A 17712-nucleotide genomic window follows, 5' to 3' on the forward strand; every position below is an offset into this window, starting at 1 on the left:
ATATCATATACATTTGATATTTTGTCTAGGGTTTTATATGAGAAATTACTAAATGAAGCAAAAATCCTTTTTTTGTAAAATAAAAACAGCCTTAACACAACGACAACATTTTAATCCCTTCAGAGTAAACTTCTAAAGCTATATGTACCTGGTGAAAAATGTTTCTTTTTATTATAATAAACAACTGTTGAGAAAATAAGTTTACTTGGTAATTGATGGAAAATTCATCCAGCTGGCTGTCTACCAAGGTGACATGATGTCAATAACATGAATCTGTTAAATATACAGTGATGTGCAAATATCTTACTAGGACATACAAGGCCGATAGAACACACACACACACAACTTCAAACAAGGTCATGAAGTCTCACACTGATGCTGATAGCCCCATAAGTCTGTCTGGCCAAGTGATGAGCTTGTGAAGACTGACGGTGCGAAGGGTCTGATTACTGAACCACCTCCTGCAGTCTTAAATCAGCATCTCTAATTTAATCATGACAAGATGAAGGGATTTGGGATGATGAGGTCAGAATGACGGAAGTCTTATGAGGTGATGACAGATTTCAAGGCATTTAACTAGACATATGCTGCCACCTCCAATGCCAAAGGTCTAAGATTCCGCGACAATCTGCAGTCAGCATGGCATATTTCAATGGTCATGAGTTCAACATTATTAATACAAACAGTTTTCCCAAATGACCGGACATGTCCTTAGAACTAACCTAGCAAAGAAGTGGAGTGTGAGAGAATTAAAAGTGCCCATTAGCAGCACACTTATGTGCTAAAAAGCATTTGAGCATGCCCGTCTTTTCAGTGTCACTAAAAGGTTAGGATATTTGGAGTTGTAACTTTTGTGTCCTGTTCTCGTGTTAGAAACAGTCACCCAGTTTAATTTGCTGCTTTTTAACAGAGGACAGAGTCTTGCCATGAAAAGAGTCAGAAAAGGCTGTGCAATTATTCAGAGTACGAATGTGCACATTCGATACAGAAATGCAAAATTCTGCTGTATTAGTCAAAACACTCCCTGAAGTGATAGAATATCTTTGATAAACACATTTTTTTAACATTGCTATTCCTTTGCCTTCTGCTCCCATGCCTAACAAGTGGGAAGATTGATCTTGTCCTTTTTTGATGTCAGCCGCGGTGATGACCTGTATGGTAACAGTCTATTTCACACCTCAGGAGAGCAGTGCGCTAAAGCAGTCAAGTCAGTATTCAACAGCACCAGTGGAGCTGACAGTGCAGGATGAGGAATACAGCTACAACACAAACATATGCTGAGCTCCATTTGCTCTTTCTGCTGATGTAGTTACTGAACAGGGAATCCAATTCCATTCTAGGGACAAACATTTGATCCACATAAAGGCTCACTGACTTGCACTCGGCACAGAAAATAAAACTTTGGAGAACTACAAACAACTGTGACATTCCTCCATCTGAGCACAGTCAGGCGATTTAAGCTTAAAGTGTTGATCTGCATAAGTTTTAGTGTTAACAGAACAATTTTCAAGTTGTCGCTAATGAGAATGGGCATCCATAATGTCTTTAAATTCAGCAACATTCCCCACCACCACAGAGTCGAAGATTTAATGATGCGTGGCTTTAGGGTAAACAACTCCCAAACTAGGCTCATTACATTCATGAGGCTGCATGCACCAAGTGAAGTCCATAACTAATGGGTACTAATCAGTTGTATATAATGCATTTGCATTGCCACTCTTAACTCTACATCTGTCTAAAGGCATGCAGACATTTGACACATTCTGACATTCAGAGTAATTAATTTTCCTAAAAACTAAATTTTTTGGCAATTACTCTTCCTATGCAGCTTTTGAAGAAATAAACATACAAGAAACAGCTGCTACCAGGACTACACATTAAAACTATAACACAGAGGGTATGCACACGACATCACAGCATGCAGTTACACCCCCTGTGAAGCAAAAAGCTTGCCGAGTGGCAGCGTTGTGTTAAAAACCATGGCCCATGAAAAACTGAAAACACATCTAAAAAGGAGAAGAGCTGTTGTGGCAACTGACTATAAATAGATTCAACAAGAAACTCAACAAGAGGTAGCATGAATGGAAGCATATATGTTTCTGCAATCTGCAAAGGAAACTGGAATACAGCAGCTGAGATACAAATACCTGACAAGACTTTGGTTAAATGTTGGTTTAATGCTATTGACACCTATTGAATATTTAGCATCTTTCATTTAGTTTTGTACATATTTATTTTAAAATCAGCCATAATAATGAACCTTTTGTTCCTTAAAACAAAGGGACGGCTAGATAAGGACAATTTAGATCATTTTTGTTTCTACTTAATATGTTTTCTATTTTTTATTATCATTCTATAGATTATACAGATTAAACAATTAGATAAATATGTTCCAAAGGAACCCTTTACAGTACAGATAATGAAATATGCTCTACAAACACTGAGTGGGATAAGTGAGACATTGCTCTGAAAGAAAAAAAAAAAATGCTATGAGTAATAAGTAGAAATTATTAGAGGTCTAGTGGCAAAAAAGCACATAATAAGGGATGCTTATATGTGACCAGAGTCACTTCACAGCTTTAAAAGCAGAGCATTTAAGTCTACCTTGCTTACGAACATCCTCCACAGCAGCGATGAGCTCCTCTTTGAGGTCCTGGCTGTCTTTGGCAATCTGCTCGCCTTTTTCCAGAAAATTCTGGGTAGCCTGCTCAACAGACACAGCCAGGACATGGGCCTTCTTAGAACGACCCTTCTTCTTACCGGACGGCCCTTTGTTGCTGGTGTTAACCAGAGTAGTCACCTGAAAAACAGAAAAGGGCACACAATGACATACTGTTTGGGAAAGCTTAAAGTGTTGTCAAGATTATGCCACCATAGAAATCAAGCAATGATGTAAGAGCAACCAAACCTGTACAGTATGGACAACTCAAATAAACTCTAAATGACATTGCATTTATTAATTATGTGTTCCTCAAGATCTTAGTACATTTATTATGTATAGAATTAAAAAAACACTGTAACAGTTATTGCTGGGTTTACTTATTATTACTACAAATGGACAATTAATGCCATGCAGTGACTTTTATGATGGCTTTTTGTTGACACTGTGATAGAGCTGTAATTTAAATGATGTTTTAATCAAACACCACCACCTGGGGTTAAAAAAATTAAGCCAACACTGGCTCTAAAAGAAAGTAAATTCCAATAGACCCCCTTCCTTAAGCTTTGAATTTGCCTGAAGGTGGAAGAAACCAATTTCAAAAAATGGGTGATGTAACAGGAAGTTTTTAGGTTTGTGATAGTGTTGCTCTGGTTTGTCATTTTGAGAGGATTTTGTGTGGATCTATTATATAACCTTTTCCTTTTTCTAAAACGCCTGTACAGGTATATTCCATCATTATGATGAGAGTAGGGTTTGTCCTGTTTTAGAATGTATGGTGAAACAACTTTAGGGAGAAAAAATGTTTAAACCACAGTGCAACAAGATAAAGTGCCAAGTCTTCACCTATAATATGGACCTCCACAACTATAATGAGGCGATTCATTATAAATTCTATTACTCCTAAACTGTACATAGCATCAATCAGCTACCTGCCTCATCTTGGACGGCAAGAAAATATCCATCCCTCAGCTGAAATAGGAATGCTGTGGAGTACAGTTATTTCTTCAACCTGTGCTTTGCATTGCAAGAAAAAAAATGTAACCAAATGGAGCCTCTGGTAATAATTTCCTTGATCTGAACTGTTCTGCACAGGCTACACTGTACTGAATCAATACAATAATGTGTCATAGACCCCACAAAATGAATCACTGTTCTAACTGTATTAGTAACAGTCCTGTGTTTCACATGAGAATGTTTGGTAGAAGAAATGTAATAAGATATTTTCCATTAAGAAAGCAACACAGAGCATGTCTGCACTACAGCTATTGAATTCATTTCTCAAATTACCCACAGCAGTCAGTCAGCCAACAGGACGACATACTATACAGGAGAAGATATGTTGACAATATGCGTTGGTTCATGTTATTGATATATGGAAAGATTATGTTAGGGGTAGAAGATGAAAAGAGCCTAAAAGTCACAAAATCATGATTAATATACATCCTAACTCATCAGAACTCATCACAAACACAGTCAAGAACATTGAAGCCTTTAGGCATACTCCACAAAAACAGAGAATTTTCTATTTGCTCTCGGCGCTTCGAGAAGAAAATGACATCACTTTGTTCTTGGAGTGCTGGTTCAGTAGCAGCTTGTTCTCGACACATGGTCTGGGCAGAACTTTTCTTGGGGTGGGTGTGTTTTGGAAGTGGTAAAGCTTCTCCATTAACACAGAATCCACACAGGTCAAACAATAAACTGCCAGAACTATTGTTCAATCATGCTACGAGCTTGTACGCACCCACCACTCTGAACATTATCGTTATCATCCCTCATTCAGGTAAACAGATAACGCTCACCGAGATGGCTGTTTCTGCTATTGTTCAGCAGCGAAACGTGTTCAAAACCTGTGCAAAACACACAGCGAGCTGCAGTGGGAGGGCCGTATGAGGAATTCTTCACACACGTTTGTTGTAAAGAGAAGTCCGGCCTAAACTAACTTTATTCTTGTTCTTGCCACCTCTGGGACACAAACAAATTTCTCTGTTCTGATGGAGTACGGAACAAGCTTTAGGGTGGAGGAAAACCTGTTCAGCAATGTATGAGTGACTGTGCTAGTTGTGGCTTCTTTTTTGCAAATAATGTCATCATCACCATCAAACTAAATTGATGAAAGGGATGGCAGCAGCAAAGCATCTGTCAATAATTCATTTGAAAGTGGAAACATTGCCTCTGCTAGCATGCCGGTGACACCTTTACTGAACATAATGACACACATCGAGTTGTGAAAAAGCACAGAACTGCTCATTATACAGCTCAGTGTGAGTTTGCTGGAGGAGTATCAGTCTGACAACAGCTGAACCTGCACAATGGACAGATATGATTAGTTTTAGTATATCAGAGGCTATCACTGTGAAAAGGCCCTAAGAGCAAAGTTATGTCCTGTCTAGGCTGCATGTCTTAAGGGCTTCAAGCCTGAAATACAAACTTTAATGATGTATGTCCTGACTCATGACAGGTCCAGGAATAGTAGTGCTTATATGAGATCAAGTTAAACATTTAGGTGGTTTTTAGACTAAAAAAAAAACGGTTCGTGTTTTAAAAGTTAATATTTTAAGAATCAGTATTCATAGCTGCCCTGAGATCTCACTGTGATACATCTGTTTACCATCAACTCATCTACTCAGAATCACCTTACACAGCTGAATAAGTGCTCATTATAAAGTGCAATGGTGTGTTTATTTCAATCCAAGATTATATGAATCAATAACTCATCATTAAATTTACACATGAAAGCACACACACATTTGTGCATGCAAGACCCTCTACAGAAATCCCCACATCCTGCATGCCCACAGAACAGCACTAGAGTATGGATCCACTGACAGGCAAAAAAAACGAGATCACAAAATAAACAGGGACAGTCTGTTGTTTCTAGTTCTACCTCACAGACCACACAATGAATTGCTGTAATGCTCAGTAAGTAAATCAATGTGTGTCCAAAACATTTCAAATGCACCTAATTCACAAAATTCAAGTATTTCAATTAACAGTCATGCTATTATGCTTAAACTCAAAGCAAAGTTTTCACTCTTGTTTATAGAGTATAGATCTTAAGGCTGTGCGATAAATAGATGTTATCAATTAATTCGAATTTACTCTTTAGGACAATTTGTTAGTTCAAAGTGGGCTCAGCCCTTCCCCACCTGTATCCAACAGAGATGCACTTAAACATGGCAGAAGGCTGAGAAAAGAGCCTCATCTCTCCTCACAATGCTGCAAAGATCTTTAATAACACGATGGCCCACTCTCTCCTGATCGCTCCTGTTGTCATTTGTACTTATTGTATATATTAACAACATGATGATCACTTTTTTTTGACTGGCCAACAAACAGGCCAACAGTTAGTTCATTGATTTAAATCAGTATGCAGTAACACTCCTCAAAGATATAAAAACTGACATGCAAGTTCTTATTCACGTGTGGCTGGATGTTTGTTATGTTTTCATTAGTGCTTACGCTGTGTTTCAAGTCCCACTGAGGTTCATTATTTAGAAGTGGTGCCTGGGGAGGCCACGGAAGGCATCTGACTTCATTGCAATGTTAATGAAAACAGTACCTAATTTGCTTAGTACAGTGCATGGTGGCAATAATAGTACATGGAAATGGTTGTTGGGTGTCTTGTCCTTTATAATGGCATATATATTTTAGCAGCTCTACAGGCAAACAGAGCAATAAGCGTGGCTAATGGCATCCATACATTGGCTGTCTATACAATTACACAGTGCATTCAGTGACAACAAGCTGGCAGGAGACACTGTGGATTAGCAAAAGCAATGTAAAGTCTGTTATATCCCTTTATTGGTTCATCACATGCACAGCTGGGTTACCCAACATGTAACCATTTCAAATTTTTAAGATTTGCAATCATTTTTGAATTCTTTTGTGAGAGTTCTTTTGTAAATTTCAAAGCTACAAAGTTTCTCTTGCTGCAGTTTTATAGCAAATTCATACACTGCTTGTCACAAAAGTAGGAGTAGGTTAATATGGCTGCAAACATGCTTTTTCTATAGACGAAGCTAAAGGCCTCTCAGCCATACAAATGAGCAGTTAATGAGAATATACTGAGATGTGGGCCTGTATGATTAAACTGCACCTCAAGTGCTCATTTACTCATAAACACAGGGATGAGCCGTGGAATACACACAAATAAGGCAACTGCATGTGTCATGTAGCTTTCCCCGGGGACTAACTCAGTCAAGTCAACACTTGTTGACATTCTGTTCTGCAACGGTGACTTAAAAAGCTTGATGTATATTTAATTATGCCCGCAATAACCTCACAACATGCACTGAGGCTGAATTTATCTACCTTTATACAGACTTTGCTGAGCTGTTTTTATGAAAACCCCTTGCTGTGTGCTCACACACACATCACAAGAAGAATATCACAGGAATGAGGATGTAATTGCAGCCTCACTTCCTGACAATGAGACTTGCACGGGTGTTGCAAAATACCATTAATGATGGTCCTGTCAATTCAAGTGTCCCAGTAGGTGATGGCAGGGGGACAGTTGGCAAGTATGCACAATGACAAGACCCCGAAGCTAACCCAGTTATTATTTGTTATTTGCACCTGTGATTTTCCTTCTATAACAAAGATCTCCCTAAGGATTATTCTAAATATAGACTTCATGACAACTGTCAGTAAGGCCTAAACAATGGTTATTTAAAAACTGTTAATTATTTTTCACAGATTAGATGATAACAAGAAGGGACACGTGTAAGCCTTTTTTGTAGCTGAGCCAGAAAAATGGAAAAAAAATTCAAATTTTGAAGCCATTAGTCAAAAGGTTAGTTTCACATGCTGCTGTTTACTTCTAGAAGCAAAAGGAGGCCTAAATTTACAGACCTGCATAAATGCCCAGCCGAGCTTACACTAATTAGATAAAGCTTTTGAATCGGATTTAACAAACATCCCTAAGAGGGACAAAATTTGCAGTCTGTTTGTCTCAGGCCAAATGTCATTATACTGTATTTTAAGTTCCTTAGACACTGCAGTTTTGCCATGGTTGCTAAGGCTTTCAGGTTTAATCACCATCACTTCCACAGAGATGCAGCCTACTGTATGACAAATAGCCTGTGCTGTTTAACCTTTGAAACACGCACATACTCAGCCAGTCAAAAAAAAAGAAAAGAATGCTTCAGGTATGTTTGGAAAAAATAACAGCAACACCATCAACACACAGGCACACAAAGACAAACTTAAAAACACAACCTGCACACATCTCGATATATAGCTAATTTTAGCAATAAGTAAGACTTAATTTCCCCACAGGGATTAATAAAGTTAATATCTATCAATAAGTACAAAATTACCCATTTTGTGAAATTCAGATGATTCAGATGATGTATACATTAGCTATGTGCTCCTATCAAGTCTCATTCCTTCTTCCAATAGTTGGAAGTCCAGCCTACACGGCAAAGATGGCATGGAGCCTGTAGCCATTCTCTAAGCTTCAATTTCACTCCAATGCAAACCACTACTGCCAGCTACATCCATCTTTATACACTGTCTATGATGTGACCTAAGGCACAGTCCTCTATTTAGTCTCCTATAAGGGCACATAGTGTCTTTAAAAGGAAAACCAATATAGTACATAACTTCTCATTTGTCAAAATACCAAATGGGGTACTGTGAAGTCAACTGATTAATGGCATTAAGATATTTGTAGTCTCATGCCCACATTATGCATGTTGAAAAGGAAAAGTGCAAAAACAAGACTGCACAATGAATAATCTGATGGAGCTCTAAGAGAACAAGGTAGAAAGCAAAAGAAGTTTGCACATTAAAAAAAGTAAGCCACAATAATGTTTGCCCAGTGCATCCAAATGTGACTTAACAAAATAAATTCAGCATCTAGGCAAGGCAGCTCTGCCCTTTTCTGGCAGCTGGTAATTGGCCCTGGGCAAGTCCATTTATTGTGCATGTTAGCAGCACTGCTTGGATTTTATGCAAGACCACACTGGGGTTTCATTCTATACAAGTTATGTCGTTTTCTCAGCCTTAGCACAGACTTTCCTTAATGTAAGGTTACAATCCAATATGTAACTTATAGTTGAGTTGCTACACATTACTTATAGTTGACTGAGAACTGATTGTGTATCTTCTGGGATACTTGGTAAGGCATTTAATTATTTCAAGCCCACTGCATCACTGCAAGAAATGTTTACAGGCAAAAACTAAATACTGAACTTGATGAAATGTACTGTATCAGGTCAAACGCAGAAGGGTATGCATGATGATGAAATGACAGAAGGCAATGACTTGTGCAAGCATGGATGAGTGAGCTGATTTGCTACTATTATTCAAGCCTCTTTTAAAATGTCTTAAACTGAGCATAAAAAGGTCGACAAGCACAACCTTCACAATGAATTTAGAAAAATATAACCTTTTATATTTCATACCATACAAGTGGAAAGTCTGTCTAACTCAGACGTTGCAACAAAATTCTTGACCAGCTTAAAAGGGAGAGTCTGTTTTGGTTTTGTGCTTCCTGATGAGGAGAGAATTTAAATGCCTGTGTGAACACTCCTCTGTGGTGAAAAGAGACACGCAGCAGTTGGGTTCATTATGTTGTTACTTATGTCCTGAACCACAGAGGCCATCCCTACAGTATTAAGAAAAAATGTTGCGTCTGCAACATCTTATATTCAGGGGCCACCTTTTGTGAATACTTATCATGTCAGCACAATCTAAATGTAAAGCGTATTGCACTGCTATGTTCATGTATAGTATATTAATAGATACGTTTACACACAATTTTACAGGATAAGCTCAGCATAGCATGGGAGAATAAAAAAGTAAATTTAAATAAAAAAGCCCACAGTTAAATGTTTATCCTTTTGACTTGGTTTGTTGCAACAGTAATGTTAAAATGTTAAAGTCAAAATCCCTATAATTACCATCTGATCTGTGATGATATACATTGTTCCATAAACAGCAGTGTAACTCTAATATAACTTTGTATTTATGGGAAGTGAATTTAATTCTCATAGATAGGGGAGCAATCATAGAATTTACATTCTTAAACAAACACTTTGTTTACATAGCTTTATAAATCTGTAAATAAATAAAATGTGTATGCCCATTCCCACATAGAAATCCTGTACTTCGTGTCTGTGTATTTACATAACATTGAAAGTAATATCTTAATTTAAAAACAACAGCAATGCCATCAACAGCTGGCAGTTGAACAGATTTTATAAGCAAAATATTTGGACAGCTATACATCTTGTCAAGACTATCTTTACCACACCACAGAACATATGACACACACAACAATAACCAATTGAAGACCCACTCACTGGACAAGAAAAAAAAACACACAAAAACCATACACAAGCAGACATAAACACATCTTCACAGGACTCTCAATCTGATTTTAGTCTCTTGTCAGTCTTCCTGTTTTTGCATATACTTAGATGGACACACACCACAAATCCCTGGAGTGCTACTATTTAAACAAAGTTAGTGTTAAACCATTCCCATTGCCCTGCAACCTTCCGGCAAAGATAGGAAAACATTAACAGTTAATACATAGGTAATTACGCTGCAGCAGTAAGGCCAAAACCCCCTTCAGGCATAAGGGGTTGTTGTGCCTGGCCCTCTCATTTTATTGCTGATCAATTAGTCTTAAATGCCATGCAGCCTTTCCTCTAAACAGCACTGACCACAGGGCTCTTCAGTCAGTTGTAAATCCCCATGGCACTGCGTAGCCATTCAATTTTCCGCCTTCATCCTCTAAGACTTGCATCCAAAAGAATGAGTGATGATTTTAACTGCTGAACACCAGGAAATGGGGCAAGTGCATGTAGGTGGCCATACCAACACATGGGAGACTCTGATAGCCTTGCAGTTAGTGATACACAAATCATTCTGTGTTAAATAATTGATGAGAACATTTATGCCCATGTGTAAAGTGTGTGGGCAGAAGCTCAGGGGAGAAAAGCAAGATGGGGCCTACTACTTTTTCCCAAGCTGGTGATTGGGTCACTGAAAAGGACAGTACAACAAACATGTTTACACAAGGTGGCTGCTTTGATGCTTAAGCCATAACACACAGGGCAGTGTGTTGCTGTAGGAGCAATACATTAACATGAATCAGCAGCACATCTGTACATCCACTCACACACATGGTCAACACAAATGCAGAAAAACTGTATTTTAGATGTTTTATTTTATAATGAAGGCTGTTCTCATTTTGTATCACACCGTGTTATTTAAAATATCTTTTGAAGCTAACAAGTGCTGCCGTGCAAAGCAGTGAGGATTAGCTGGTATTAAAATTGGTACCTGAATGGGGTTTTGGGTGGCAAAGAGGAAGGGTTTTAGCAGAAAGTGTAACATTGCAGGGTGTCAAGCTCTGACATCCTTTCAGCAAGCTCACTGGCAACCATAACCGCGTAAAACACTCCCGGCAGGATATCTAGTGTTAAAATCCAGAGAGAAAGAGTTGAGTGGAATTATCCAGTAAAATGACATATATTTGTTTTGTTGTTGTTGTTTATTTATTGCTAAAATTAGGACGACTCTCCAAACAGCAAGCTAGTAAATTCCCTAGATTTGTATATATATATTTTATATGTTTTACTTTATACTGTATATTATTTTTTTATTTTGTCCTACTTCTTACTTACTTTTACAAATCTTAAATAATTTTCCCTCAGGGATAAATAAACACCACTGAAATACATGATTGACAGCCTCTGTGTGTTGAGATCAGTGAGTGTCTGTCTCTCATCTGTGAGGATCTCCACACTCAGGCCTCTCCAGTAGTTTCACAAACTTTTAAACAGCAGCGTAGCTGATAAAACAAAGTAAAGATTTACAACACATTCTAAAAAAAAAAAAAAACTACTTAATGTCACACCTTCCTGAAGCCCAAAGCAACACTATACTACAGTTTGCTTGATGGGATAAGCTGTTATGAGACAAATATGAGTTTAACTAGTAAAATTTAGGTGTGAAAAAAACCTAATGATGCTTTGTTTTGTTTTTTATTATTTTGTTTGGATTGTGGGATCCTAAAAATATTAATCTAGAGTGTGAATGAACTAATGATGAGTCCTTGGGGAACTAATCTAAGGAACACAAAACACTAGAAGCAAGAAAAAGCGGGTTATGAAATCAATGTGCAACATTGGCCAATTAGAAACTTTCCAACACTGCACTCTTTTTAACTCTCAAACTTTCCCTCTTTACTTGAGCAAGACAGAAAGTTTGTTCAAGCTGTCTATGTTCTTTAGTAAAAAATACCAATGAGTCCCCATTTGACTTGGGTTTAGTTTTTGCACGACAACCCTTGAGGTTTTTTTTTTTTTTTTTTTTTTTTTACATAATCTTCATAACAAATGGTAGAACATATGCCATCCCAAATACAGCTCACTTCAAAGACAAACCACATAAAAGCTTTTTGAAATCTCATTCTGAAATGGCTTCAAGTGTGAGGTACGGTCACGAAGATCAGTGTCAAAGAAATCAGAGCAGCAATCCACAGAAGAAAGGACTTCAAGGAGTGGCATTACTAAATTACACGAAATTGAGCTGACACCATCTTAACAACAGAGGTCATGTGTATCTAGGATGCCAACATCAGCATTTCCTGCATTTGATCTCTGCAATACACAGTATACGCTCATCATAATACTTTGCACAAAGCAGCTTCCCCTCAATGACACAGACAATCTCATTGTACATTCATATTTGTCCATTTTTGCATAAAAATATCATCATAGGTTTTTTTTTTAATAAATCAAATCCACTATCAGCATGCACATCCAGAAAGCTATAGGTATTTGTCATGTAAACAGGGAAATGGATACCCAGATTTTCCAGATGTGCTATGTACACATTATTAAAAACTGGAATAACTAGGCTACTTATGTACATGTACACACACAAAACTAAAGCAAACCACTGGAGGGAGTATCTTGAGATCTGCTAGATAGAAAATACCTTATTTTGGGAACGCAGGACTATTAGCCAAAAAGATACAATTAAGTGCTAATGGTCCCTTTTATTATTGTGAATGTGTATTAGAAGAAATGGAGCCTGAGCACTGACTTGAACACACAACCTCCTTTCAAATTAATATCATTTGAATTTGTTGGTTACTCTTCATAATTTAGCTCAAACTGCACAACAATTAAATATTTACCATAATAGCTGAAATAATTACTGGGTTAACACATGCACTCTATGAGATGCAACTTGCTGCTGAATTCTTTAACAGCCAAAAAGGAATATTTAAAGGTACATGTTGTCACTGATTTTGCCTTTAAGCATACAAAACCCAGTAAATAATAAGATAAAGTAATTCAGTATTTCATGCATGGAAACCAGTTTCTTTTGCTGCATTGTAAATTTGGTTAAATAATACAACAGTTAATCTCATTAAGTTATCTCATGTTTATAGGTAATTTTAAGGAAGACATATCATATTAAGACAGTTGACATACAATCATGGTAATAAATAGATACAAATGAGACAGATACACATTAATAGCTATCCGGTTTTGTTGTTCCGTTTTGATTCAACTACACCCCAACACACAGTCAGAATGTCAGATTATCTGGCTGCTTCCTTTATGCTCTTCACACCCACACACAGACCAAGGGAAGCAAGACCCCTGCTGGCTCACTGTCAGAGTCCTTGAGAATCCCAACCAGATTAGTCACACTCCACCCATAGACAACATTTTCAGTCCACGGCTACATACTTTAAGAATACTGTACATTTGTGTTGGGTCACAAAATATCTGGTAAGGCAGAAATGTCATTTTATAGGTAATTCTATTCCTGTGGCCCTGTCACAACCCTGATTCATCAGACATTCACAAAACACACTGACCTTGAAGTCTCCTTTGCTGGTCTCACTGGCTCTCAGGCACAAGAGAGACAGTATTCAATATCAAGAGTGTCTCATTTTTTTGGTAAATCTTTTAAATATATTTTTCATGGTGGAAGATAATGTGCCTCTGACAATTCATGAAACTGAACTGATATAACAGAAATGCAAGGTATAATATTAATTCTGCTAAAGTTGCTTGTTATAGTTAGTCACTTAAAAAAGGAAAAATATTTTCATCATTCATGCAGCCTCAATTGAATTAATAGGCCAAACCTTGGGATTTAAAAAAAAACACATAATTAATTCTAAGGAAAAAGTCTTACATAATGGCAACAAGCTTTTCCACAAGCACCCAAGGCCGTTCTTACAAAACATGTAGAGTTACTCTAAGAATGTGGACCTTGGACACATTTCCCAATAAACAGGTACTACTCTTGGGCAGGGCACAATCAGGCATTGATTTATTGTGACTAAAAACTCAAAATCTGTAAAGGCAGGAAAAAAATATCACTTTTAAGCATCACTGAACTACTGTATTTAAGTTCATTACTTACTTAACCCTCTGATCCCCAAATCCACAAGCAGATTTGGAATGCTTTCAAAACTTTAAAAATACCATTCACAGAATGACATTGATCCCTACAATGTGTGGGTAAAGAAACAATCATCATGCAACTCATAATACTTAATTTATAATACTAATGTTAAGCTGAATAGACAACATCATGGCTAGCTGATTACGTATGTACCTATGAAAGTAACGCAACCTGAAGGGTTACATTTCTAAGGCAATCTACTCTGATGTGCTGTATTTTTTATGGTAGAGAGGCAAGGAGACAGCGGGCAACCAGCATCTGTGCATAGCTGCTGTTCAGGACCCTGGGGCAAGCCATATGCTGACATAGCAAAGTGTCAGAAGATACAGCCCAGAGACAGATGAAAGTATGTTTCACAAGATCCAGCACTGACCCAAGGCACTGGCAGAGGTAATGAGAAGACAGGAGCAAAGAGGGGGCTCTGCATAATGACACAGCTGTCATCCTTATCATATACTCTACAACGTATTACTTAGTAACATTACCTTTCTAAGGTCAGCGGCTTAAATGTGCCGTGTGTTTGCAAATATTGTCTGTGTGGCTCACTGACTACAAGCATAACATACACAGAATGAGGGTAAGCAGTGGCTCAGTGGTATAGCAGGGTTGTGGTTCGATCCCAACTTCTCCCTAGTTACTGTTGTGTGTCCTTGGGCAAGGCACTTTACCTGCATAGCCTCCAGTGTACTCACTGGTGTATGGCACTCTTTGCTGGGCTGCCTTAAGCAATTTCCCCATAGTGGAACTAATAAAGATTTCTTAATTTCTTAATTAAAGTATGTGTAAACAATGTAATGAGTTTGATGACAAAAGATCATGTGCTGGATTGAATAGAGATACGACTGCTTTAATTTTACAACCATGCAAACATTTGCTTGAGTGCACTCAAGAGCATGTGAGATCACTGGGCGATTGACTATTAACTTAATGCACTGCCCTTCTGCACTTTTTTTTCCAATTAATATGCAAGCCCAGTGTGACCAAGGCTGACACTGAAAGCATTTCTTTTCAGAAAACAACAAGCCGAGTTAAAACAGTCCACATTTTTAGTGTGAGCTTTCATTCATGCTTGTAAGTGGGAACATGTTTTCTTTAATACCATGGCCAGCCGTTCTCAGGGTAAATGGTGGTAAACAGATCAGCTGAGCCAGTATGGATGCAGTCCAAATGCTTCACAAGCCTTTGAGACAAATATATATTTCAGTGTCTGTATGTTAAATCAGCTAAGCTAATTACCACTGACACTAGCTTTCTTAATGCTTAAAGCCATTGTGATCAGTACAGCAATCCAGATTAAAAATGTAATGCTGCCATCCCAATAAGTATAGATGTGATGTGAGATTCCTGCATTAAACAATATCAATATTAACCATAGGCGTCGCTACCATTATATCAGAGGGGGACGTGTCCCCCCCACATTTTAAAATGGCCCGTTTGGACCCCCCCACATTTACTGAGTAGGAAACTCCACCTAACGCTGTTTCGATTGCTCATGAAAAACTCCGTTCCACTTGGCTCATAAGAGAATAACCTCACCGCTGAAATCCACTCCATGTTTTCCTGGTTACCACAGCGCTGCAATACCGTTACTATAGTAACGGACCTAACAAAGCCAGTGGCTTTCTTCGAGCGAGCGTAAAACACCGTAAAGAGAACCGTCAGTGATGGTCGAAGCTGGAGGAGGTAACATCAGTGTCATCCCACAAAGTCCAGCTCATGCTGAAGCCTTACTGCTTTGTCACATGGCCCCAGGTGACGTTAGGTTGATGTTAAATCAACTTAGAAAAGTTGGGAGGAAGCTACTGTTTACTTTCAGTTACAGTAGACGGTATTATTTGTCTGATGACATGTTGTTGCCTTTTCTGCTGCCTCCCCACACACAATGGACATGAGGAGATTCCTAACAAAGACACGGAGAGTTAGAGTTGTTTTCAGCATTAACCCATATTATGAGGCCAGGTTAGCTCCTGTTAGCCTGCTAGCTTCAGCCTCGCCTAGCCAGTGCACATAGCCACCTGCTCATATTCTTATCAGCAAGAATAAAACACATGTGATGGACCGTCAGGACACAGTGGTGCATTATATGAACAGGGAAACACTGATGCAGCAGATGAGGCAGGGCATCATTATAAACACATCCACAAGGTTTGTTGTGAATTCAGCAGTTTTATAAGCAAATAAAGATAAAGACATGCATCTTGTAAGTTAGTATTTTTAGTGTTTCAGTATTATCTGCATTAAGCAGTTTGGTTCATTTTTCTATGGGATTTGCCAGTTTTTTGTCCCTGTATATGAGAGAAGGCCTCAGATATGGAGGCTGTTAGTGTAGTAGCACCAGTATGTTTGACAAAACTGTTGTTTCACTTGGAATTAGTTTCTGTTTGTCACCGAGTTTTTGTTGAATCTGTCTCTGAAATAGTCATTAAGTGTTTACTTCTGTAGGTAAAATAGTTTAACAACCTGTTAAAATCCACAGGAAATCGCAACTACTTCATATTATTATATTATATTTATTTTGTCCCCCCCCACATTTTTAATGCTTCCTACGCCACTGATATTAACCAATGATTACTGTTAAAAAGTATGTGAGAAGATTCTAACGTAGCTGTCCTTTTCTCCCTGTCTCCATAAAAACCTTGAATTAAGGATTACTTCCTGTAACATAGCATGCATCCGATCAGCAGCATGCAGAGAAGAAGGGGTTCCAGACTGGCTTTGAACATCACTGCCTCTTACAGGGTTCAAAAGCCTCTTAGAAATACTGTCATCCAAATTCAGACAAGGGATAGAAAACAGTACAAAGAGCAAAAGGACTTCTAATCTTCAAATCCAGCGAGTTCCTCCTTCTAAAAATGAAGCTTTCAAAAATGAAGCTGAAAATGTACACAGGCTCACACAATACTTTATATGATGTGAATATGACTTGTCTACAAATAAAATCCAAAAGTAGACAACTTTAATACACTTATGACTGCATGAATTCTGTTTCTGTGAAAACCCCAAATTATTAGGCAAAATCACATTTCTAAAATCGCTTTCAACATACTACTGTCAGAAGGGTGTCATCCTATTGCTAAAATTAGGACGACTCTCCAAACTTAGTTCAAATTACTTGACTAAGAGTGTCTTCTTTGGTTTCACTGAAAACTCTGAGAAGTATAGCATCCCTTCTTGCCTCTGAAAATTGTCTGTTTGAGGTCCAGGCATCCTCCTTTTCCGCTAGCTTAATGGATTATGACAGTGATGCAGCATGAAGCCTTAATCGCCTCACCGCCGTCGTCTCCCCTCCCGTTATGTTAAGCCCCTTGACTAGAGAGTGTGTATGTGTATCAGGTGCCAACCAAAACTTGTGGCCAAATGTTGGATGACATACACAAACAAAGGAGGTTAAAGCATCCACTGTTGACAGCCAACTCTGCCCATTACAAGCACATTCCCAAGCAGCACATTCAATAAACCAAAAGAAATGATCTTCAATTTGAATATATGTCCTCAACAGTAGACTTCATGTACATGAAACACTACTAATTGGTGATGTATGTTAATAATGTTGCCCTGTGTCAGGAATAAACCTAAGGGTTCAAATCCGCCTTCAAAGCATG

General features: G+C 38.1%; 1 protein-coding gene across 1 annotated transcript in view; it reads right to left on the reverse strand.

Moving 5' to 3' along the window:
- ctnna2 (catenin (cadherin-associated protein), alpha 2) overlaps positions 1-17712 on the reverse strand; it is a 258840-nt gene that overhangs the window by 217102 nt on the left and 24026 nt on the right. The window contains exon 3 of the mRNA XM_028406380.1: positions 2605-2800. Coding sequence (XP_028262181.1) covers positions 2605-2800 — 196 coding nt within the window. The remainder of the gene's footprint in view (positions 1-2604; positions 2801-17712) is intronic.

The sequence above is a fragment of the Parambassis ranga genome, chromosome 1 (genome assembly GCF_900634625.1).
Source record: "Parambassis ranga chromosome 1, fParRan2.1, whole genome shotgun sequence".
Lineage (NCBI taxonomy): Eukaryota > Metazoa > Chordata > Actinopteri > Ambassidae > Parambassis > Parambassis ranga.